General features: G+C 39.4%; 1 protein-coding gene across 4 annotated transcripts in view; it reads left to right on the top strand.

The window, feature by feature from the left end:
* Positions 1-4,766: 4,766 nt before the first annotated feature.
* ncor2 (nuclear receptor corepressor 2) overlaps positions 4,767-26,747 on the top strand; it is a 57,028-nt gene continuing 35,047 nt past the window's right edge. For all 4 annotated transcript variants that reach the window (XM_085909071.1, XM_085909069.1, XM_085909070.1 and 1 more), the window contains exons 1-6: positions 4,767-5,038; positions 16,605-16,799; positions 17,189-17,304; positions 21,594-21,771; positions 23,854-24,036; positions 25,824-25,937. In XM_085909071.1, the coding sequence (XP_085765197.1) occupies positions 16,695-16,799; positions 17,189-17,304; positions 21,594-21,771; positions 23,854-24,036; positions 25,824-25,937 (696 nt within the window). In that variant the 5' untranslated portion in view covers positions 4,767-5,038; positions 16,605-16,694. The remainder of the gene's footprint in view (positions 5,039-16,604; positions 16,800-17,188; positions 17,305-21,593; positions 21,772-23,853; positions 24,037-25,823; positions 25,938-26,747) is intronic.

The raw sequence follows: 26,747 nt of genomic DNA, 5'->3' as shown, positions 1-26,747 counted from the left end.
ATCAAATATCACTCCTGCCAAATGTGTTCATGGACATTTTCAATTCACCTTGAGTAAGGTGATTAAAAAGTAGAACATGGCGTGAGAGAAAAACATACCATTAAATAACACCCAGGATTGTAAACGTTTGGATTATTGCGAAATGCCTCACTTCCACGAGTTGTGTTGACATATGCCTTATCATGTGCCTGCATCTTATTTTTTCAGGGCACAGAGCCAAAAAGCATTGAATCATACTCTCTCCAGGCATGTTTTCTCCATTACAAAAAAAGACAGCAATGTGTTCTTTTTGAGTGCGTGTTCACCCAGTGACGAACACGAATGTCATGACAATCTGGCTGAAACACGTCCAAACAAGGTCCATGGACCATGCAAGCCAACAGATGGTCGAATGCGCATGAGTGAGGCTTTGATGCGCCAGTTTCATCACAGGGGCTCACTTGGATGTTGTGAATGTGTCAGTCATGCCTAAGGGAGCCACTGACAGCAAATCTGGGAATGATTTGAGAAAAACATGGTGGCAGGAAAACTGAAAATTTTACGTGTTACTGAATCACTGTGCTTATGTATTACTTGAACATATTTTATGTCTATATTTTCTAATGGTCATACTTTTCATGGAATATGCATGTGAGTGTTGAGAAAGGCTATAGCTGAGCATAAATATTCACGCTATATTGGGTACACAGAATAAAAGTAGAATTTTTGGGAATGTACAGTCAATTTAACCTAAAAAAAGAAAAAGCTAAACCGTCGATCAGTAAGGCGGCTAATTAAACGTCACTTTGAAATCTCCTTAGTTGTCTCTGGCCCATCTAACTGAAAGGCTGCTCCTACTCTACGTTTACCCTTGTTTTGTCTCAGAATCTGTCTAGTACTTTCTTTTTGGAATTTTGTTGCTAACTGGAGGTGGATAATCCACTGTAGTTTTATGGAAGCTCCTCAAGTCTTGATTGGTTGTTTTTCCTTGGGCGTGGTGGTTTCTTACAAAAACCTATTTGATGTAGAAAAGATGGCTGAATTTGATTCAGATCATTTTATTCATGCATACTGCCTGGTCATATTGACAGTTTGACAAAAATAATAAGAGTGGTTTCTTTTTTTTTTTTTTTTTATAAATGTACTACAAATATTTACGAGTGTATGGGTCCAAAATAAGTGGTTTAATGTCATCATCTGTGCCTGAAACTGTTCAAACTACTGTTCTTTTGCGAGTTCAACAGAGCAATGGTTCTGTCAAATGTGATACAAACAAATGGAACAATGAGGAAAAAGGAGCGTTCTAAATATTTTTGACATACAATTACATACATTAGCCTGAATCCATGTCCCTCTAAATTCTTGCACTTATGTGATCAGAGATTTTGCTAAATATTCAGTGAAATTTCATTGAAATTATTTACGCCATCACATTACATACACATTAAAAAAAGACTCCGGCAGTGATCGCTGATGAATAAATACTGGAGTAGTACATGATTAAAAACATCATTCTCCTCTGTATAATTTTTTTAGCATCTCTGCAGCAAAATATAGTCCACGTATGATCCTAATAAAAGGAAGAGGGGAAATGGCGGAAAAAGCACACGCTGGCTGTTAGCCAGGTGCAGACAGACTCAGGAAGTGAAGGCGGAATTCCAACAATGCAGGCAGTTGTTCGACTTTTCAGTGAGATGCTGCATTCACTGCTCTCAGAGCTGTCATTGTTACACTAAGGTGACGCTTAGATGAAATCCAGTGCTTGCAAATACATCGTGGCCCTGACTTTGCACAGGAAACCTTGACTCTATTCATATTACTTGCATCTCTCCCACTGCATCTGATATGTAAACTAACCTTCCTGGATCGCTCGACTCAATTCTGCTTTTGACAGTAATAAATGCCAGTGTCGGTAGAATGAATTATATAGCAGCTAAAATATCCAGCAGGGTCAGAGAAAGAACTTGGCATGTAATTAAACCGGTATTATAAATTACATAATGTGCCGGTTAGCCTCTGTGACTTTCATATAAAACACCCAGCTCATATATGGGATCAATTATGAATGTAGAATATGTTGAGTGTTAGGTTAGATTTGACTGAAAATTCAATTCACTACATTTGTGCCACTGCTGCAGAGTTTAATGTACAATTTGGTGCCACATGTATGTAGTGTGTGAACATGGCAAAGATGCTATGGAATCTGGTACTATTTCATTTGGAACCAAAGTCAATCGCTCATATAGATTCCATTAATCTGTGACACCCTTTTAAGATTCCTGTTTTGATAAGGCTGTTCCCTCTAGCCATCTCTCTGTTCAGCATGATTTTTTTTCCTGATGTCGGCGCTATAATGAGTGTGAGCAATGCACATATCACCCGGCTGCTTTTGAAATCTCTGTTGACAGCTTAGATGTTGCCGTGGAAAAAAAATAAAAAAATCAACACAAGATTGCAGTGAATCATGAACTGAGAAACATTTGTGTCTTATCAGCAAGTTGACAAATTGGCCATTGCAGCAATGTGAGATAGATTATTCTGACTGACCGGGATTGAACTGCTGTTTTTGCTGCTTTGCGACGGCTGGATGAAGAGAGAGTGGATGCATCGATGGTTAGAGAGGGTCTCCCAAACCGCAGAGCAGAAACAAAAATATAGGGATGAAAAACGATCCCTGGCATCACTCAAGTCTGCTCCACCAAAATTTAGGTCAAGATAGATGGCCTGTCAGAAGTGTGTCATAGTTACATTGCATAGACAACTGGCCGACGTCATTGACACAAACACAAAACAGGAAATGCAGTCTTCATTCAGCCCCACTAATTTAATAGTTTTTTTTTTTTAATACCTGCAGTCTGTGTGGTGTTTTTGTTTTGGTGTGACAAAGAGGTTTCACACCATTTAGTCGGAGATCAGTTTGAGCACGCTCATCAACTACGAACACAGCGTGTAGTGCTCTGATCTCCAAAATGCATCCTTCAATGTTAAATCGCTGTAGTCACAGCTTGTACTTCTCAGTGGGCATCAAGCAGCACAGATGTATGCCCCCTGGCCTATAAGAGCTCGTTTTCAACCCCTTTTGGAACCTCACGTTCGCTCTGTTGTGAGAGTAAATACACGGGAGAGGGAAGGGGTGGGACCACAGATTGGGTCACTGATTGTCAGAGTAAATGATGTAAAACTATTTGATTGATCATCCCAGAAGAACACATTTTTCTCTGCAAAAAAAGTGTGTGTGTGTGTTTTCAAATGAATATTTGTCATAATATGTATGTGTTCTCTTGGAATCAATTAATTTTAAAAACATATTGGAGCGTTTGGCTGTGTGATTTGAGAAGAAAGAATAATTCTATAGGAGTTTTGCCAACTATCATAGATGGTTTGAAGTGTCAGTGCCAGTATAAATTTGTTGGCATGCTCAGTTAAGGACAGACTTTTTGGTTTTGCGTTTGATTGTTTACACTATATTCAGGTGCTCGAATATAAAACACATGCGATCAAACAAACCTTTACTGTTTTATGACATTTTGAGTTCAGTGTGTGCAATAAATCAATTGCCTTAGCCAAATAAATGAAAGGATTAAAAAAAAAATTATTGAAGCAAAGCACCCACTTTACATATGAAAAATATCACGGCACACCACCCCAAAACAGTCTTCTGCCATAAAATAGAAAAACAATAGAAGATCTTACATCACTGGCTTACATCAGATGTAGTGATATATTTGTAATTAATAACTATTTTTTAAAGGGAAATTAAAGGCATTCATATTATATAAAGTATAAGCTACAGAGCAAACTGACAAATAACTATTTTTCAAATCAGACAAGTAAAAACGGTTCAAATATTTAAAAAAGATGATTTTTAAAAGGTAAGACAATTTGCAATTTTGGTAATAACGAATTTGGATGCACAATTTGTCTTCGCTCGCCACTTACAAGGATGTGGCGTGCCGTATCTGGCCCCCGGGCCTTGAGTTTGACATCGGTGCAGTCAAGGAACCGCTTCAATATTGTGGAGCTTACGCCAGCAGTAATTGCGCGTAGGCGAGTCCATCGACTTTAGTCTTTGCAACAAAAGGGAGAAGTGACGTAGGCTATAAAGCATGTCAGTGGTAGGACGCACACCTTTTTTTTTTATCACAGCTTGCCAACAAGCGAATAAAGGCACAAGTAAATAAAGAAACAAAAAAGACAATATTGCGCAACAAAAACATGCCTACTGGGTGAGAAGCATGGTCCTAATATCCGCCAGCTCAACTCAATTATTTTGTGTTTGATGGTGTTTTTGTCCCAGTAAAAGCGATACGGACGCCGTCAGACCATGACATCGGTACCAATCAAATAAGTCAATTGTTTCATCTGAAGAGTTGAAAAACAATTATGAAGGTGGAAAAGTGGTTTGATCCTACTTGAAGTAAAATTGCATACTGATGAGTTTTCATTGCACCCTGCTTGATACACATTATACAAGTGCTACAATTGCACTGTGAACTGCAAATGGGTCACAGTGACAGCACACTAGAAACAAAATGAGCCATTGTTTGAAGGCTGAAGATAAGTTCAAGACTCATGACTTGATCATTATTAGCTTGTTTGTGTTCAATATGTTGACTGTCTGAATCTCCTGGACAAATGGGATCATACGTATAAGCGGACCTGTGATGATGAGTCGTGACATAAGGACATCATCACTCCGCTATCAGGTTTATCGGATGTGCTCAGAAGGAAGAGAGAGAGAGAGAGCATGCAGCTTTATTGAGAGAGCGAGACAGAGAAAGGGAGAGAGCGAGAGGGGGGAGAAAGGGGGAGAGGGAGGCGGTTCAGTCCCGCTGTGGTGTCGGCCGCAGGGAGCAGCAGATCAGCGCATTGTGCAGGACCGGGCACGACATAGCTCAACCTTCAGCGGAACAAATGACAAGGAAAACTCTTTGGTGTGGAGTAATTCACGGGGAACGTGCGCCATCGAAGCGAGAAGCGCTCTAATAGCCACAGAGGACCACGTTCGCTGACTGTACAACAACGCCTTTGAATGGTCCCCGATTGCTCCGCCGCTAAGGTTAGTTAGCTTCCATTGCTCTCCGTCCGTGGTTTTGAGGGTGGTCTGTCTCAGGGTCCAGCCATTCTTTGGAGGAGAAACCCACATACTAGCAGTATTGACCTTTTCCACGCTACGTAAACATCGCAGCTACTGGTTTTAACAAACGATCAAGGGCGAGGAGGCGTCGCGTTGATCTGCTTTCTAACGTCATCGCAGCATTTACTTGGTTCGCCAGCCATTGTCAGATCAAGTTGATTATTTTATAATTCACAAACACGTGCTACATGGCTAGGCTAAGCTTGCTAGAGGCTAAAGGTGCTAGCGGACCAAGCTAGCTGTCATAGCTGCGGAGTGGCTCGCTTACGTCAATTTTATGACACCAAATACAGTCTACAAGCATTTGTCCGATTTGAAATCACGGCGTCCCACAGCATAGTTCAATGACAGACATTTTTAAACTGTCTACTTTATTTGATGTCTGTTAAGATGTGTTGTCGGTCTAACTTTGCTAGCCTGCTTATAACTACTGTATGCACACAAAGCGCCCGGTTTGCGCGTGTAAACAGTGCTTCGTGTGTTATGTAAATTTGTGACAACATGCCTTTTACTGATTTCACTTACAAATAAGCTAACATACTTTTTGTTGAATGTTCACTTTGAGATTGGATGTCATAGTGTCGTAGCAACGTTAATAGTATTTACGTAACACATGGACGTACTCGGAATGTGTTTTGTTTTCATCTTATATGACGCGATTATTGTTGTTCAGTCGATGTCAGGCCTGCAACATATGTTTTCAACATGAGGCCGTCAGACATTTAAGGGTAACGCAATGTGATTAGCCACTGCTATCTGATGATCGGCATAATAAAGATTTATTCTTATTGGAAGCTTCCGATGAATTGTCCTCATATAATTCTAAGCACAACATATTAAAGGCCAAGCTCATATTTATCTTTTCAGAATCATTATTTCCCACAGCCGTGGCAAACTATTAAACACCAAATGAATGGCTACTATTATTTGGATTGTTTTTGAAACTATTTGGAAAATTCAGGGGAGGGTAAAAGAGATTAACTGAGAATTGATGTAGGCTCCAGCACGCCCACAACCCTCGTTAGGATAAGTTCGGAAAATGGATGGATGATGATAAAATCAGTGATGCTTGATCTAAGGTGGCAATTAATACTGATGTGATTAGACACAATATAGAACGTTTCATGACTGCATTTATGCTGAAGATCTGATTTGCAAAAGATTTGCCATTCATCTGACAGTATTGACAGTATATATACAATGGAATGTCTGTGTACAATATGTACTGTATTGTACATCATTTATAATAATTCATGTGAAACATCAATGGTGGAGACGCATACTGTATGTCTCACTGAGAGGTGAGTATTGTCACAGAAAGATACCTCTGTGACAGTACAGAGTAAAATAAGCTATGACCCATTTGACTCGAATCTGAAAAGTCTGATTTAGCGTTCATCTTGTACACCCCCACCTCTCACTCTCTCTCTTGCTCTTTCCCTTCATCTCGATTCGAGCCACCACATTCGTGCAGAACCTAAAAGTGAACTCACACCAACAAAGATGACAATGATTTTAAACCTGACGTAATACATTACTATAATACAGTATTAACGCTGAAAAAATGGGCAAACATGTCATCTCAACATCAAAAGTGTTCTGCCTTCACGGGCATCATAGTACAATTATGTATTAACATGGTCATAGTCCTCCATCTTTTTATGTAACTGTAAAATACAGTGACCGCAAACCCCATACTCGCATTTACTGGGATGTCTCTGGAAAAATACCTGTATGTCTCAAATGTTAATTAACTGTCGGTGAGACGTCACCAAATCTTGTGAGACTTCAGTGGTGCCAAAGCACACACCAGTGTCTTGTTCTGTCTGAAAAGGGCAGACAAACAATTCACAGTTCCACTTTTATGCCTCTGATATGCCAATTTTTTGCAGTTTCAAAGTGGCTACTGTGTAAGAGTCAACCCCGCATCTGAGCTAGCTGATTATCGATGATGCATAACGATGTTGCTGTAACCAGACAAGGCTCGCAATGACTTCTTTGGTAATACGTGACTTCATTTGAGGAAGAACATTCTCTTTTTGAGGCATGATATATTTTGCAGGTTATTCCCAGGGACCTGAACCAATAGTTTTATTATAAAATGACAATGCTTCAACATACTTCCAGCCAAACCTCAGTGAAAAAGGTGCTCAATTACCCAAGGACTTAATTCACGTGCCACATTTGATGAGTAGTTATGTCAAGATTAGGTTAGCTTTACAATTAACAAGGCTTCCTCATCATCTTGTCATGAGGACAAAACTTGTCAGAAGTAGTGATGCATGATCAAAACAAAAAAATTCAACTGATACTGATGACCGATTTTTAATTAAACTTTGTTATATAGTAGACCTTGTCAGAAATCTTATTCGAACCATATTATGAAAGAGCGCCAGGAGCTATGAACAGAAATTTTGTACGACAATTAATATATATTTGACAAATAAACTGGGCGGCACGGTGGAGTACTGGTTAGAATGTCCACCTCACAGTTCAGAGGGTGTGGGTTCGATTACACATCCGGCCCTCCCTGTGTGGCGTTTCCATGTTCTCTCCATGCCTGCGTGGGTTTTCTCTGGGCACTTCGGTTTCCTCCCATATCCCCAAAACATGCTTGGTAGGCCGATTGAGCACTCCAAATTGCCCAGAAATTACAAGTGCAAATGGTTGTTCGTCTGTGTGCCCTGCGATTGGTTGGCAACCGGTTCAGGTTGTCCCCGCCTACTGCCCAATGACTGCTGGAATAGGCCTCAGTACGCCCCCGACCCCAGTGGGGACAAGTGATATAAAAAACGGATGGATAAATAAACTGTGATATGACGCCTACATTAGCAAACACTAATAACTGATGTCAGCCATGAAAAAGATTGATGTTAAAAATAATATCTTATTAATCAATTGCTTATTTTGCACTATTTTGCCCCACAGAGTACTGCTCTACATCTTATACATGCATGTACTCTCTGTGTGTGCGAACATGAGTGTGTGTGGGTGTGTGAATTATCATAAGAGAGATGGCCCAATATTAGAATGGCCCAGTGCACATTTTCATATTCGGCAAGTAGAAATCTAGAAACTAAAGAAGGAAATATGAGGCTGTGACCATGACACAGCCTCCCATGAGCCCGAGCCTCCTCCCAAGCAAATCTTCCTTCTTAGCGATTGAGAAAGAGCAGCTGTCTGGCATTTCTCGCCGAGCTCCGAGTAGATTGGTCCTGGTTTGGTTTAAGAGAGTTCTATAAACATCTGTGTGGTAAGATTCTATCGATTACTCACAGTCAACGTTCCATTGAACTGGACATTATCCCTCTTTACTTGCATTGGCCATGATCTGGCAAAGTTTTAGCACTTTCCTTGTTTTCCTGGATTACCCAATAGAAGAACAGTCACTATGACGTTCATTTCGAAAACATCTGTTTTCACATTTCCATGACAGCTCAGCAAAGTGACCATACTAATTGAAAACTAACTTAGAATCAGCCTTCTTTTTTCAATCATTTCTTTTTGCATACTTTGTTAGTGTATAGTTTTAAAATACATAAAAAAGTAGTATGGGCAAGTTAATTTTATTCTCGTTTTAATTGTTCTTGGTACGACCTTTCTAGCTCAGTGGTAGAGTGCAGGTTGTGGGTTCAATCCCTGGTGACCATGTCAAAGTGTCCTTGAGCAAGACACTGAACCTCGAATTGATCCCGGTGGCAGCAGCCTTCCACTGGTACAATATCTTAATTTCATTGTACAATGACAATAAAGTCATTCTATTCACTTGCTTTAAGCATAATGCATCTCGCACAACCTCAACGTTCAGCAAAACGACTTCTCTAACTCCTTACAACTGCGGTAACGTTGTATACTGGATGGATGGCATCCATTTTTATCTTCTTCTTCACTGCAAATAACGCAGCACTGCTCAAATCCTTCTTCCTTGTTCAGGCAATGTTAACTGCTTTGTTAGACGCAGCACTTGAAGCCAGTGTGCGGCTTCTCGTCATCGGCGACCCTCTGGGGATGCTTGGTGGTTTTCCAGCTGAGTCTTCTCCATTCTATGATCTCACTTTGATTGTATGAGCGAGGCACTGCTCAAACCCATCGTGTTTCTCGGAAGATTTCCTGTCTTGAGTTGATTTCCGACATGGAGCTACCCTCTGGCATATTTATTGTGCAGTTGCTGTTTGGGGGGGGAGCGGAATACTATCAAAGGTGTTAGTGGACATTATTTGACATTCTGTCGGGAAAGGTTATTTTTCCACTGAATTGAAGAGATTTTGTCTCAAAGGTATCGTGGTGGCTGTCGTCAGAGCCGTTTTCTGACATGGATCAAGTATTATTAGACTGAGAAGGGAGGATTTGCGTCGAAGGTAGTATGGTGATGGTCACTCGAGCCGCCTTATGATGTCATTAGCGTTCCACTGGACTAGTTCAGACATTTCTAACATCTATTTTGCTCCAAAGCAGTTCAAATAGAATGACTAATTTTTGAATCGTTGTTTTCTCACTATTCTATGGTCAGTCTATTCTACCAAAGAAGTTGAAGTTTTCAAGTGATTAACTGATCATTCTTGAGGCACTCTTTTTTCACTGTTTGAGAGACCCGGTCTTTGGCTAATTTTAAAATAGTCCCCCACAGGTTACCTGCGGGTAACGTGTTAGTGGAATAGTTGAAACGTATACAATACAATTCAATAGGCTAGTCTTAAATTTTCATTGTAAACAGCAAACTAAAAATAGTCAAAGCAAAGAGATTTAAAAGATTTCCCTACGATTAAACTGTTACATGAGTCTCAGATTACAGTGCTGTTTTGTTTATCTTTCACACAAAGCTTTCAATTGTGACGTTCTTGCCTGTGAATTTCAGTTGCAGTTAAAACCAGTCACCCCTTTTTAGGAGAGGCAGACAGCGCATTAGCAGGGATTAGAAATGGCTCTGTGGTAAGTGATTCACTTGACTCTGTTGCGCAACACAGATGACAGCATGTTATAGGACATTATTCTTATTTGTGTCCAGGCCGCAGTTGAGATATATTTATCTCATTTGATTAGCCAGATCTTTCTGCTGGGAATGCACGTTACAGTATGGGTTGTTTGTCATACTCTGCAAGGCTTGTGTTTAAGGGCAGTCCAGGACATACACCTACAGGGTGATGACCTTGCAAACATTCGTGACATATAACAAACAGTTGAAGGTATGACAGGGAATTACCTTGTAGTTGCCAGTTACGGTGCTTGTGCTGAACCGGGTTAGTTCTGGCTTTACGTGTTTTCGGGGGATTCCGTGACTTAACTAACCTTGCATATCAAATCAAGATATGGGTGAATAGGTGAAATGTTTCAAGTGATACATCGGATTTTTTCAGATATGCACTATTCAGATATGCGTCATCTAGGGCTCTGTGAAATGGACCCAAAATTGATGTTGCATATTCCTGAGGGCAGAACTATATATGCGTGACTTATGAAAAGAGACTCACGGTAAGAATTTTGCGATTTGTTACAGTACATCTGTTACAATACAGTTGAATATTATTGATATTCCCTTTTACTAAGCGAACATGAGCCACCATTGCATTGAAAAATGTCTTGCATGTCGTGGAAACGTGTTGCGCTGATGGCGGTTGTACTAAGAAGCAGGAGGAAGGGAATTTGTGACGACAAGGGCAATGTTTTCAACTGGCACCACAGTCGAGAAGGAATGATATTGTGATGAATGCTACTTACGTTCCTTGGGATGAGGATCAGAGAAAATATTTTGTCTTGGAATCATTATTTGAAAAGACCGCTACCTCAATGTTTTACCTGTGCTCCTTTTCATTTTGTTGACAAAGAGCAAAACGGCCCAACACACACACATTGATGAACTTTGTCCTCGAAAGTGCTTGCAATGCGGAGAAGAATCAGCGGGTGCCAAGTGCCCCAAGAATATTAAGTATTGTTTTTATGTATATGGGAGAGACAATATTAGTAACAGATATTAGCCAACCTGTAAAGTTATTAGAAGGATCGCCACAATATTTTGTATGGTTTTGTCAGTAGGTTGTAGTGAGTGACGAATGTGAGTCAAATATGTAGAATTAGAAGTAGGTCTTTATACGGTGCAGATGTTTGTCAGAAACTAAATACAGTAGAACCTCGACTAAGCGCACTTGCAACCAACTGACGCCGGATTTAACAGACAGAACATAGTGGTAGCGGTCAAAGTCTGTTAGTTCCAGAATTGGCCATTGTTATTTACTAGCTCAATCAGCATACAGAATGGTACATGTAATTCCGGGTTGTGCCCCTTTTGCCACTAGAAGGGGAGAGCAGACACACAGATGTGCCCACAAGGCGGCAATGTTAGCTGGGCCAATTGTCCCTTCAAAGGTAATGGAATGCAAAGTCTCAACACGCAGCTCAAAAGAAGAGCGTCGTACTGTATCAAGCTATTCCTATCTATGGCTGGTGTTTATTGGAGCGACTGTTCGTCATGTAGTATGTGTACATGTCTCCTGAACATGCAGTATACAGTTGTTTTATAATATTTTTTGGGGTCAAGCCCTTATCTATGAAATCCAGCCTCAACAGAGGTGAAAAAAAGAAAACGCACAGACATCATGCCTTGATTTTGGCTGATCTTTAAAACTTGCCAACCAGTTTGAAGCTTTTTTTTAAATATTTATTTACAATAAATCTGTACTTAGTGGGCATTTTTAGGCCACAAAAAGTTGTACTATGTTGGGTATTTTTAGGCCTCAATAAAAGTACTCTGCTGCCACGGACACCCGCTCCCCCCAATTAGTCCATGAAATTGAGGTTCCATTCTACAACGAATAGACAATGATTGCCGAAATGTACATATAGAAAAGAAATTGATAAAAAAATAATTCAGAAGTTAGTCAATTCGAATTGGGCACTTGGACCTGCAGTGTAAATCCAGCCCTTCAAACACATTGCACACATTAGAAGCCTCTTATGCTTAAATAGAATAATCGTGAGGCAGACAGAGCCACTAGGATTGCATGATTCCACACAGAAGAACATTTCAAAGCTCCTGAATAATTAAGTAGCATGAAGAGGAACTAGGTCAGCCCAGAAGACAAGTGCAGCCCTCACATTTTATTGCCTGCTACTTGACATGAGAAGCTTGAATTGCAGGTGGGCTTTCATAACACTGCCCATACGCATGAGAAGCTCTCATGATTTGAGACCTCAAGCGTCAGCGTGTTTTCACACCATGTCATGAGGGACTCAGATGTGGCAAAGTAGGCCTGCTGTTTTGTGCATCACCATTTCACAAATAGCCATACGGAGCAGATATTACATCTGAATTGTATTGATTGAGTGTCGTGGTGAAATTATATATTTATTACATTCTGTAGTTTGGGTTTGTCACAAACGATTATTTTGCTTGTCAACTAAATTAACTGTAGTTACGATTAGTTGACTAATTGGATCACGTAAATCACAGAATATCACAATACCATACATACAATACCAGCAAGCAGGTGCTCTTATATAACCACCATCAGTGTACGTTGTCAGAAATGAAATCAGACATCAGTTACAACATGCTTCCCTTTCAGATGATTGAGCATCACAGACTAATGCCTCCATAATCCATAGACACTACAACATGCAACAGGACTATCAGGTTCCATAAAACGTGGTAGCCTGCGTGCTAATGTTAGCTTTCAAATATGACTTGTCAAAGTCTGCTTTATTTTCAATTTCTTCACATGTCAAGACTCACAAAGAGATCGAAATTACGTTTCCCACCATCCCCTTGTGTCAGAAATGAAATCAGGCATCAGTCACGACGTGCTTCCTTTTAAATGCTTGTTTATTGTCTTGTGACTAATTGACTCATCGTGTTAGCCCTCGTGTTGTTAAATATAGAAAATGATCCAAATGTTTTATTAAAAACTTTCATACACTTGGATTCTGTCTCCTGTTGTGATCGCATGATTAATTTATCATTGACAATTGATAATGTTTTTTTTATGCTTTGGCAATCCCAAATATTATCATTTGCATTATGTGATTCATTTATTCATGTGGCTACACGATTAGCAGCAGCGGGGTTTGGCAGATTTTTCTTCACCCTTTTCAACTTTTGTATTATTTTAGTAGTCACACATCGATTGGATGACTGTGCCAACCTGATCGTAATTCAGGTGAACAACAACTGTACCCTGAGGTCTCTGCCGCTGCTTTTGAATTTGTGTCCCTTGATGTAGGAATTAGTTTGGATAAAAGTAAAGAGGTAAAAAACTGTCATCATTGTAGTTTGTTTTCATCTAGTGCCTCCATGGCTACAGGGAGTTGTCGTTTGAGGCTCATAGAGAGGGGGAGGGTTGAAACTTATGTAATTTCACACTGTTGGCAGAGAACGAAGTGTCAGGAAATGCAATCGCTGCTCTGCAGTCCAGCATACAGTGTATTGTACAGCTGGACAAGCAAATCCGGTCACAGGCCCGCCAGTCATTGACAATTTTCACATTGGAAACGTGACTGTGGTATGATCATCGATTCTAAATAAGACCATAGTGACTTTTATACCACACAAAGGTGGTTTTATTCAACATACTGAATAGCTGAGCAATCCTTGATTACAGATACAGAAGATGTTTTCCTGAAGAAAAGGCTTATAGAATATCTTGTCTCACATATGTCCCCTCAGCGTTCATGCTCATTTTGTTGTCCTCAAATTGTAGATATTCTCTCAGAAAAATAGGGTACTGTATGGGTCCATTTTTATACTCCAAGATACAATGTTTAACATCATTTTTTTAAATCAACGTTGGTCGGATAATTATCCATCTGATAAATTTTGTGTAAATGAAAAATAACACCATAAACTATTACTTATAGAATATGAGTATAATACTCCCAAATTTGTCAATAATTGAAAACCTCATGAATAATGTGTTTTTGATTTTACTTTTATTTTGATCTTCATCACTGCTAATTTTGAGGATCGACTGTACTGATTTTCATTCTTCAAACGGTGATCACATTCAAGTTCTATTTTGTCATTAGCAGGTTGCAGTAAATACAGAAGCATAGTTAGTCACAGAAAGGAATACATACAAGTAGATGTCCTTTGAAATGTTTTGTTTTACAGCAAACACTTTTTCTATTCAGCGCATTGTTGGACAACAAATTGTGCAAAAACACATACAACAATAAGATAATAATTAATACAAAGTAGTAATACTGTTTTAAACCTTTATTGTTAAACCAATGACCCCCTCATTCCACCTTTTATGATTTGAATGTAGTTCTGTTTAAACTTTGCCTTCATTGCATTTACACAGACCCGAAGGAAACATGATTGAATTGTGACAAACAGGCCAAAACCTCAGCGTTCTTATTTGAAAATGGTAAAAAGAAAGCTTTAGCTCCTGTTCCTGCTGTACTCCCCACTAGTATTTCCTCAGCCATTTGACAATTCATTGGGAAGGTGGGGGTGGTTGTGATGAGGTATTGTCCACTGAAGGCCCAAACTCACTCTACTTTGTGGAGAGCTCCGAAGAGTGGCTAAGTAAAGCGTGCTAGCGTAAGGGAGTGAGGTGACTGAGTTCATCCTCATAGTTGGCTCTGAGCCAGCGGCTTGCCTGTGGGCGTTTGTAGCAGTGCCAGTGCATGTGTTTAGCCTCTCGTCTGGAAGGCCCCATTCGCCTCAAGAGTTTATGTCAAAGCTCTTTCATTGTGCTGGTCCCATTTCTTGAGTCAGGTTTGCTGTCCTCTGCAGCTCTTGTGACTGACGTCCTTTTTTTTTTTTTTGTATTTCCCCGGGGAATATCTGTGGAATTGGCACACATCAAATCCCGCTTGGTTTCTATCAACCGGGATCCTTTAATATTTGGGCAAGCTCTATTAATACCTTGTATTTCAGCAACAGCTGGGTAATTCCAGGAATTTGGAATATCCATTCGAGGGAGGCATACATTTTGTTTTTCAGGGAGCACATAAGTGCAAGTTCCTACACTTGTTAATATTGAGCACCATTACTGGATGAATCCATAGTGTTGAAAATGTGTTATATAGTTTAACAAAAGCATTGTTAAACAAACACTTATTTTATACGGAAGAGGATTAGGGTCAGTGAAGAAAAAAAAGGGGGATGACAGGATTCTGACTTTTTTTCTCAGAATTCTCACTTTAAAATCAGAATTCTGAGAAAAAAAGTCAGAATCCTGTCACCCCCTTGACTATGCATTTTAATTCAAATATAACAATACTTTTAGTACATACAATCAACATACAACATACTATTGATGCGGTGGAATGATGCTAAACGATGAGAAATAAAATGATTAAATGAAATAAAAATGGTAAATTAATTATGATGATGATGTTGAATAAAATAAAAAAAGTGGGAGGAATAAGTTTAATAAGAAGATAATGTTTATAAGAATATAAAATAACGGCCAACACTCGGGAAAATGGCTCGTGTTGAATGTGCCATTCTCTACTTACTGAGCTAAACAGTGACTTACTATTGATGCGGTGGAATGATGCTAAATGATGAGAAATAAAATGATTAAATGAGAAATAAAAATGGTAAATTAATTATGATGATGTTGAATAAAATAAATGATTAAAATGATGTATTAAAATTTAATAAATAAATGAATGATTAAAAAATAACGACTTACTGTTGATGCGATGGAATGATGCTAAATGATGAGAAATAAAATGATTAAAAAATAAAAACAACGGCCAATGCGAGATTCGAACCCACTCGGAAAAATGGCTCGTGTTGAATGTGCCATTAAGAATGAATGGGGGATTTTAAGGCACAAATTTGCTAATTACGCAAAAACGGTAAATGTTATGAACAAATAAAATTGTTTTATTAAAATATAAAATAAAAAAATTAAATAAATAATAAAATAAAAAATAAAATGGTAGGTGTCAAAAAAGTGAGAGGAATAAGTTGTTTAATAATCATTAAAAAAAAAAATTAAGTAGAAAAACAATAGTGTGAAGGCCGTCGCCTTCACACTAATTCCGTTTTCTGTTTAGAATCAGTTTGTGGTTAAAAGCAGTTCTTTTTAACCTTTCACCTGCTACTTAGTACCATGTTTCCCTTTTCTTTTTATCGTCTGTATGGTCTGACTTGACACCTGTACTAGTTCTCCTTCACAATTAGCATTCTCCTCTGATTTCTTGTTTTGTGAAACAACGAACGTCCGCTGCATTCTTCTAAATAACAAAACGCTTGTCATTGTGGTACACCGCATACACGCACCTGCATGTGTTATGTGAGGAAGCATCAGCCAGACAATCATTGCAGCAGGTGGTATCTAACTCAAATGCAGTACAATGGGCGCATTTGGAGAGGCAGAGCGCCCTCCCCTCTAATTATTTCAGAAGGCATTCTTGGTTATAATCGGTCGGCAGCTCGTGCTTGAACTGTTTCCATTTGTTCTGACGGATGCATTTTTTTTTCATGACTGTATTTGAAATGTATTTAATTTCTTTTTTCTTCCTCTACAATGTGCAGGCTTAAAGAAACAACCCATAATGCACATAAAAGCCATCGACTTGGCAACCACACCTACTTCCTGTCTCTAAAGGAAGAGGCTGTGCCACGATGTCTTCTCATCCCCAGTCTGTGCCACCGGGCCGGAGGACGATGGACACACGGCACCTGCCAAACCCTGCCACCCTACCGTTGCAGCTCCAGCGGGCACACACAGTAAGAGACCTGGCACGCATTACATTTGACGCGACCTCCTCCTTCCTATTTAACCTTCCAAGCTAAATTAAATGAAAGGACACTGTCTGCTTGATTGACAATTTGTAATAGTCATTACTCGGCCCCGTTGGGGAAGGGACGACCCCAACGGGTCTTACTGTGGTTTTCTTTAGAAACATTCCCCTTCACAATGTTGTGCACACAGCTCAGTCTCCTCATGAGTTGTTTGAAGTTCATGCTGTCATTGTAGGGAGGATACTTCACAGCCACACGCCGTCATTATCAAGGTTTTTTTCTAGATGACAAAATGTTTTGTCTGCGTCATTCGCTTAGTGAATAAATCCAATGTCTAGATTTTAATTCGGCATTTGCCGCTTTTCCTTCTCTAGGAAGTTGGAATGGTGGACTACCACTCTCATCATGCCAGAGACTACAGCTCACACTTGGCTCAGCCTCATCGCCGTCGGCCCTCCTTACTTTCCGAGTTCCAACCTGGAAATGAGAGGTAAGGTCATCCTGCTCAAATATTAGCAGTCACTTACCGTGTCACTTTAGAATAATGTATCACATCCCTATTTGTGCTCTGCACGAATCAGTGGTAACTTGGATAGAGTTGTGAGTTGGTTATAAAAAATTAATGCCCAATTATTAATTCTTAGAGTTGAGTAAGAGTGCACAAAAGATAAACATAATTTAGAGCAAAAAGACAAACATAGATCCTGTTGTTCCAGTACCTTTGTTTTTAGTTATGATACAAGAAGATAAGCATACAATGCTCTGGCTTGGTCCCTGCATGGTGTTTGAAGGTTTTTAATATACTGCAACATTGGTGCAAACGGATGTTAGTTTTTTAATCGATTGATGCCAGTTTTGCAGAGTAAAACAGCTTAGAGGGACAAATAAATAACTTTTAATAACAATGTGTTGCCTCTTACTTGTACAAGTGGTTGTCAAGTGCCCTACCATAACACATATAGTCTTAAAGGTAACAATGAGAACACGTGAAGTTCATTTGCGTCCAACATAGCAGTGTCAGTGTAAAACTGACTTCGGATGACAACTACCGTAAGACTATTGTGCACCGTCTTGTACATATACACATTTATAATAATTGACAAGATTGATTAAAAATCACACTGGACAGTACTTACCTTTGAGTGAGCAATCCAAATCTCCACTCAAACGGAATATACTTGCCTGCCTGCCTAAAGTCTTCCCGTACTTCATCTTTACATTGTCAAAGTCTACTAAAAACTTGTCATGTAAGTTAGATATTTGCACTTTAACAACGTACCGGGTATGAAACTGCTACAGATATCATGATGATGAGATATCAGACTTTTGTCGATCTGGTACGAATCTTGACCCCCCCCCGGGATTATCTCCCTCTAACGAAAAAAAAGCCTTCTTGTCGAGTGACTTGGAATACTTTTCTATCGTAGTAAGCAACCCTCCCTCCATATTCGCACACTTACTTCTCTACTAGGGCAGTGGGTCCAGAGGCCAGACTCTTTTTTTATTTTTTATTTTTATTTTTTTTTGAATCACAGACGGCAAGGACATGTTTTGACGAGCTGTCGGAGTGACAGAGATAATCGTCTCGCTCGCAGCTCTGCTCCAGCGCGTTTGGCCACCGTCTATTACGGCGAATGACTGCAGACGGCCAATGACTGTAGTCGTTAGCGCTGGAACAAACCTAGTCAAGCCAGCCGCCACAACAGCTGGTGTTCATACGCTAGGCAATTTCCAAATAAAAGTGCGACAAATAGGACTATACATGGATGTCAAGGTCTTACTTAGCTGTTGGCCCTCGGAAACAATTGTTCTGGCAGTTGACTTCAAGAAAGATTGAGGCTGCATGATCTGACGGCAGTTACGCTGACTGACGCACATGGAAACTGAATGAACGTGTACCCTACCATCTGGTGTTTTATAACATTTACGGACATCTGTCAGCATTTGTTTGTATCGACAAATGTTTGTAAGTCGAACGTTCGGATGTTGAGGACTAACTGTGTTGATGGATACGCTGACTCATTTGGGCTGCTATGATGCCTGATAGAACCTTTCATTTTGTCCCGAGGCAGGTTATAGACTGGTAGTTTTTATACAGTTGTTTCATTTTGGGGTTCTGCATGGTGAGAAGTGTCTAATCTTGATTTAGCCATTGTAGTTGGGTCCCCAATGTTAGCAGAAGGTTATTTGTGCTGCCGGGCGTTCACAGAGGGCAGTTAGCTTCTTCAGACAGTAAAATGTGAATCATGTCCAGGTTTCCCCTTCAACGCAGGCCATACAATCAGATAGCACATCTGCAAATTCCTGCAGCTTTTGCTTTGTGCAGCACGTGAGAAAAAGCAAGCGATGTGGCCGAACGACTTGTGGCTTCTTCTCCATGACAACGCACCTGCACATAAAGCAGCAGAGAGTTCTTGGCTGAGGAGCATTACCGTGCTGGGGCAACCTTCCTACTTACCCGACCTGGCGCCAGGTCATTTTTTTCTCTTTCTCAAACTCAAGGGGCCCCAGTGTGACCCATTTTGAAGATGTGAACATCAGAGCAATACTTCCAGGAGAGTATAAAGGCAGAGCAAATCGGACTGGGAAAGTACATTCAATTTAAGGGGGATTACCGGTACTTTGAAGGAGAAAGCTTAGTTTGGATTTGAAATATATCTTTGATGATGACATCAGTCCTGGAACTTTATTCGATGGCCGTACTCAGTGTACTGGGTCTTTGTTGCCGTTGAGCAGTTTGTCTTAGAATAAACTTAAAGCAAGGTAAAATTATATTGTAGCATTCATGCTCCAAATTTACTGTAAATACACATTCACAACCATGTAATCATTTGTTAACAACTATGATTGCTGTTATTTTACTTTGTCACTCTTTCCAGCGTCTGAGTGTTACACATGAATACCAACCTAATTGGGATTCTTTGCGGAGCACGAATGAGGTCGTATCATGGTTGCAAAGATAATTTTCTACTTAGTCACAGGATTAAGTTATTTGCTGAACATTTTAAATAACTTAAAATAGTTTTCTTAACAATTTTAATAGTGATGATGATTTATTTTGATGTCTGCTGTCAGTAAAAACGAACAACAAGTTTCCGTTATATGTTATTATAGAACAAGGATTAACTCACTGCTGTAAATTTCATCATTTTGTCTTTCAATGTGTCCAACATTTCAATGCCAAAAAGGCTTATGTAAAAATTGTCAGGTATTCTGCAACGGATTCAGTGCAAACGTGAGAATCAAGGTGAAATATGCTACTCTGTGAAAACAAGCCACTGTTGGCACCGTACATAATCTTAGTATAAACCTAAAGATTTTTTTGATCTGGATTTGTTTGCTTGTTTGTTTGTTTATTTATTTAGATATTGCTGCTCTATGTGCTCTGTTTCATTCATCCCCAGTGCAGCCTTTTAGTTAGCACTTGTTCATGTGTTCCCCTTTGGAGTAGATAGTTTGGCAGGTGCACAAACATTGCCATGCTTTCACAGTATCAGGCTGCTATCAGTACACCTAATCTCTGTTCTTGTCATAATCAGAGCCAAGGCAATGAAAATCTAATGGAGCTGGTTGTTAGGTGTTGGTGTTTGTGTTGTTTTGTCCGCTCTCCTCCCCCACCCCGACTCGCATCTCGTTCTCTCATCCTCCAGACAAATCCTCCCCGGGGATCAGATTATTCTGCACGCTCACGAGAGGAGGAAAGAAAATAGGGATAGAGAGATGGGGTGTGGGGGGGGGGGGGGGGGTCTTGAGCGTGATGTGATTATGTAAGTGCCAGCCATCTATGAAGATGAAAAAGAATGGAAGTGAAGGGAGGGGGTGTGCTTTGGGGAGTTTATCCATCTGGCCATGTGACTGAATTTTCACATGATTTTTTTTTTAGCAGTGGTTAGATAAGATAGGCTCTGTTAAACAACATCCTTAATTGATTGTTTTTGTTCTCAGTTTGTGCAAAGCACGTCACACAAATTCCATAATTTATACATTACCAGTAGCATTTTGTAGTTTTACACCACCCCACTACGACCCAACTAGATAGTTTTTTGGTATGTACACAAACCACACACTAGGCCATTGTGGGCTCAAAGCATCAATTATGGTTGTGTATTCCCCCTCTGCTCTTCCGTTTTGACACTGGCAGCAAAGTTGCTGACATTTTGGCATCTGACTGCGGGGCAGATTTGCAATCATCTTTTCTTTAAGAATTGAAGTATAGTATATATATCCTTGAAAGATGTACTTAGTGCCTGATGTGTTGCTTTCTTTTGGCGTAACCACTAGCACTGACATTTTCATGCATTCCAAGACAGATTCGATTGGTCTATGGCAGTTTTTTATTGTTCTTTTTATGTCCTGTCAATTTGCCAGTCTATACTTTCCTTAGCGATTCTAAGTTTACTTAATACATTTTACTTGTCCAATGTATTTGGAAAGCCCTTAATCGCAGAAATGCTTGTGAGGTCCTCGTAGTGTTCCCATGGAGGTGTATTTAAAACAACAAAACAACAGCAGCAACTGCAACAACAACACAGTGTACAACCAAGAACCAGCACTGGATGGTGGATTCACACTGGTCAGAACACCTCAGATTGTTTGCTGGCTGTCCACGAGGTCCATTGGGTGTCACCATGGAGATGGACTTGGGAAACAAAAAAGCAAATGATTTAAGATGGTCCATCAATTACGTTGGGACTTTCACTGTTTCGCTGGAATAGCTGGGTTTACTTTATGCTGACAGAGATTTTCATTTTTATTTTACACAATTTTTTTTTGTTGCAGAGGACAAGAGCAGCATATCCGCTATGAGCACATCTACTTACCGGAGCAGAGCAGCCATTCAGAGATGGAGTTCGGAGAGATCAAACGGCCTCGTTTGGAGATGGGACCAGATTCTTTGATAAGACCCTCATCCCATCGTCCTCAGTTGCCTGTCGGAGGACCTGAGGATTTTTCTAAGGTCGGTAGCAGCTGCAAATTACAATAACAATTTTGACATTTTGTAAACTAAACCATCAAATTAACTTGATTACTTCTCAATTTGTTACAAGAATCAGTGGCTACAAAATATTTAACAAGGACCGTATTCCATCTTTGTGTGTAGTAATTCCTTTCGTAAGGGCCTGGACTTAATGCACAAGGTTATTCTCCTAATGAGACGTTTGACCAAACAGGCATGCTTCATTCGCAGCACAGGCTGCCTGTAAATCATGGAACATTTGTTTTTCCGGATTTTGTCATTGAAATCCGTAAAAAAGATATAAAGCACATTCAAAATGCGTGTGGTTCAGATGGTGATCCCTCCGGTTCTACTTAGTTTGAGTCTTATTCTGTATGAAATAAATTCATTAGAAGGAATATAACCCAAATACTGTGCTTATGACTGAGTGCATGCCAACACCAAAATAGATCTGTATCTATTGTAATGTAGATTTGAATGGCTCTCAACCTTTTTTTGTTCCGCAAAAAATGTGTAACTCACCAAAATGCATAACTCACCATTACGATAAATGTAATTATTGAAAGTAGGAGGAGGCGGAATCCCCAGCTACTCTTTTCCCTCTTTTCAGTGAGGTAGTCACATTTTCTTTTCTTGTTTCTTCTTTTCAACAATTCCAAACGGCTTGTTTTTAATTGCAGGCTGACACAGTTTTTTGTTGTGGAGTCACTCTTTGCAAGTGTAAGAGAGCGTCGTAAACAAACGTTAAGGGAAAAAAAAAAAAAAACAGGGACCCTCAGCGCAGCGTTGTTCTCCTGGCAACAAATATCAAGGCCAAATTGCAGTATGCTCTTTGATTAACTCCATAAAATAATATTTTTGTTCATTCTCTTTGTGCAGCCATGGTGGTGCTATCGACCGTTGAAATCAATTAAATCAAATGTAATCAGTCAACCGTCTTTACGACACTGGCAGTTAAAATACATTGGTATGTTGCCCCCAGGAACCGTCAACTATTTCTTTCTTTTTTATTTGTATTGTTTTTATTTGTTTTTTTTGTTTTATTTACAAAAACAGTTATTCAGCCAAATTTCATCTTGAAGTGGCTTCTTTACATATTATTCAGAAGGCTATTTTGGTAGTGATCTACATTTTGTGCCATTGCACTTTACAGCTGCTAATTTTGTTATCTTTCTGACACCAGTTTCAGTTACCCAGAGACCCTGAACTTGAATCACACGTACCAGCAAGTATGGTCAAAGTGTTTTCTGTATTATTTAGAGTTGGCAGTAATTGCTCTCGGAACACTGCACGGTGTGAAAGTCATTATGTAAGACCTGTCAAATACAATCACTTCTTGAAGCGCACCAAAGGATGGTGGACAAGAGGGGGAAGTGCAGCGCAAGTGTAGAGCAAAAAAAAAAAGGGGGGGAAGGGCAATGCACACGAAGACGAAAGGTTCTGTGAAATTTTTTCATGCATCATAAGACATAATTTGTCATGCAGGGATATTGGAGGTTTCAAAATTAATTGATGAATAGGCAAGTAATCAATTTTGAATATAATTGACAAATAATTGTTTAGAGCTATGGTGTAACCTCAAATTGTACAAATCCTCTGATTTCAGCCTCTCTGCAATAATTATTCTCTGATTTCTATTGTTATTCCCGAAAGCAAAGTGATTATCGTTTGTGTTTAACCGAAATAAGCAAATGTGTGCCTTAACTCTGGAAAACAGTGACTGAACCTCAATCAGTTTAAAAAGGTTGATGAAACATCTGTCATGAGAAATATTATTTTCTGTCACTTTATTAACAATACCAATCCTAAATCATAATAAAGTCTTGCTTAACAAAGATCATTTGTACAAATGGTTTTGCAATACGTACATCTTCAATGATGATAATTGACAGATTGATATAATAATCGATTCTAACAATATTTTATAGCGATTGCACTGTAGGGAAATAAGCAAAGGAGAAAATAATGCTCATTTGACGGTAAGTGGTACCATCATCCTGGACTGCAGCCCCCATGTACGAAAACACACTTTTTTTTTTTTTTTTCATACATATTCACAAGTAACCTTATTCCTTTTAATAGGATCGTGGAAATGCCATGGGGAAGCTTGAGCCAATCTCCCCCGTGAGCCCTGTACACATGGACCCTGATTTGGATCTGGTGCCAGCCCGTTTTTCCAAGGAAGAACTGATCCAGAACATGGACCGTGTCGACAGGGAGATCACTATGGTGGAACAGCAGATCTGCAAGCTACGCAAAAAACAGGTTTGCACATTTCTGGAGATAGACTTTTGCTTTAATAGTGCTCTTCTACCTGCATCGTGCTAAAAGCATAATTCAAGACTGGTTGCAAAAGAGATGTTTATAAATTATTTATAACTGCATAATTATTGCTTTTCTGAGTCATGATGAGTTTAATGAACCCTTAATTTGCTTAGGGGCACAACACCTTTGCGCTGACTCATCGGTCTCACTCACTTCTCTTCCTTGTTTGCATGCTCGCATGTGATGTGATGAATTGTTCTGTTGTCAAATGGAATGCACGAAAATATACAGCACGGCACAGTGCTGAAAATGGATCTTAACAACTCTAAAATTATTATTATTAATTATTTACATATGAAGTGTGTATGATCCCTGCCACTGTTTGACTAACTAGGGAATTTGACTACGTTCACACAGCAGGGTGTGATGCTCAATTTGGATTCTTTGTTATGCGAATGAAATGTGTCCATGACGTGACACTTGCGTATGCACAAAGCATGATGTCAAAGAAAAATCTTAATTGAGCTGCGGTGTAAACTTTTATTTGGCATGCCTTTATATAGTACTGTAATTTTTGCAGGTGTTATTTCTGTTGTCAAGTTCTGTTGCGGGTTCATGCAGATGGTGCCACACAGTCCTCCAGGCAGCTGCATTCCTTTCGGCTTTCGACTTCACTTTTTATTTAGGAGAGGAGTAGGTTAAAAATACATAGAGAGCTATAAATAACATTTTCCTCAGGGGAGGAGCTGGATTATGGTAGAGGTTTTGGAACTGCTAAAGCACTCACATCCCTTCCATTCCTTCTTCCTTTTGGCTGCCTGCCATGTTTAGTAGAGAAACAGTATGGTCGACTTAGGCATGCCAACATATTAGTGCACAAGTGTCAAACTCAAGGCCCGGGGGCCAGATACGGCTCACCACATCATTTTATGTGGCCCGCGAAGACAAATTGTGCAATTCGTGTGTCATTACTAGAATTGCAAGTTATCTTCACTTTTAATAATATAATTTTTTTTTTATATTTGATCAGGTTTTACTTGTCTGATTTAAAAACGAGTTATTTGTCAGTTTGTTTTGTAGCTTTTACTGTATATAATATTAGGCACTTATACATTTATTTGGGTTGACAGTCATAATGGCCCTCCGAAAGAAGCTATGACTACAATGCGGTGCGGGAAAAAAATATTAGTGTGGATTAGATCCTATTTTACACCTGATGCAAAGCACAGTGCAGTCTGTCTTTTTTCGCTCATTGTGCCCACCTTTGTGATCATGTGAGATTTAATTTTATACTCAATCGTGGTTAACTTTCCATTTTAATAGGTTATTGTTCAAGTCTTAAGAGGTGTGGATAAGTGAATTTTAAGTCATCCTATTTCACAATATCTTTTATTAATATATAACATTGTCCCAAAAGCCTTGTCACAATTCACTGGCATTTTTAGCCTTTTGGTTTTCTTGGTCGTCCTCACACATGAAACACGCTGACAACTATGACTCTCATAAGGATACCAGCTAATTGGGGGAGCGCATAATACACGGTTACAAAAGAAAATCATCTTTTTGGGGTGGGGGATTAGATAATATTTTAATGCATTACTTTCACGAAATTATGGTATTTGATGAATAATACCCTGGAGACGTCATTGCCAGGCGTTATTATGTCAGTTAGTGATGTTGATGTAACAGACACAAGTGAAGTTTGAATCATCTGAAAGATAACAGGTTTGATGTTTTTGTCGAGTTTTCCTTATTAAGTGTGATACTTTTGTTTTGTTTTGTTACAGCAACAGCTGGAGGAGGAGGCTGCCAAACCTCACGAGCCTGAGCGGCCTATTTCCCCTCCACCCAGTGAGGCCAAGCACCGCAGCTTGGTACAGATCATCTACGATGAGAACAGGGTCAGTGGAATAAAAACACCCCCATTATTTAACCCCAAAAGTGAGAGAGTATGTGTTTGTTTGTATGCATGCACAGGCATGTGGGTGTGCATACAAAATCCAATGTCTTGTTACGTGCTATTAAGTCGGTCTCTCCATTTAAGTCAGTTGGCAGTAAGAATATGAAATAATCATACGCAGCAGTTTCATGTGATTCTCTGTGCTTGCAAGTCCACCTAGTGGCTGCACCTTACCTCTAATCTATATATTTGTCATGCACTTAAAAAGGTTAATTTTCTCTGAATCTTATTCTATACAGAGCCTGGGATAATGTTTTGTTAGGTTATTGTTTAAAAAATATAGTCACCTATGATGTTAAATAATTTAAAACAGCTTGGGTAAATAATTTTAGTAAAGAAGTTAAAACTATAATGTGTAACTTTTGGAACCCCATACGCTGGGATTCTGCTTGACAAGAACAGAATCGTCTTTGCTTCAACATGATGTTGGCCACTGTTATGCCCCCGGTACTGAATGTGACTTTACAACATTTTTATTATATTTTAAGTGACCTTTAACATTTTCATGTTTTTAAATTATTTTGTTGTGTGTTATTACAATTTATGTTGAGTATTTTTTTTTTTTATTTCACTGTCAATCAAAACTAAAACACTTTTAAGGCAACATTTTTTAAAAGTTATAAAACTGCGGCCAGTCAGTGCATCTATAAAAAGGGATGCAAATCAGTGTTGCAGTCAAGGTGGCCATGAATTTCAGATGAGTTTGGGGCTTTTAACAGTATTTTTTCAAGGGTGAAAATAGTTTACAGCT

The sequence above is a fragment of the Syngnathus leptorhynchus genome, chromosome 4, assembly GCF_054491065.1.
Source record: "Syngnathus leptorhynchus isolate UIUO chromosome 4, UIUO_Slep, whole genome shotgun sequence".
NCBI lineage: Eukaryota > Metazoa > Chordata > Actinopteri > Syngnathiformes > Syngnathidae > Syngnathus > Syngnathus leptorhynchus.
The sequence above is the reverse complement of the archived record's forward strand: the minus strand, read 5'-3'. Positions and strand labels throughout refer to the sequence as shown.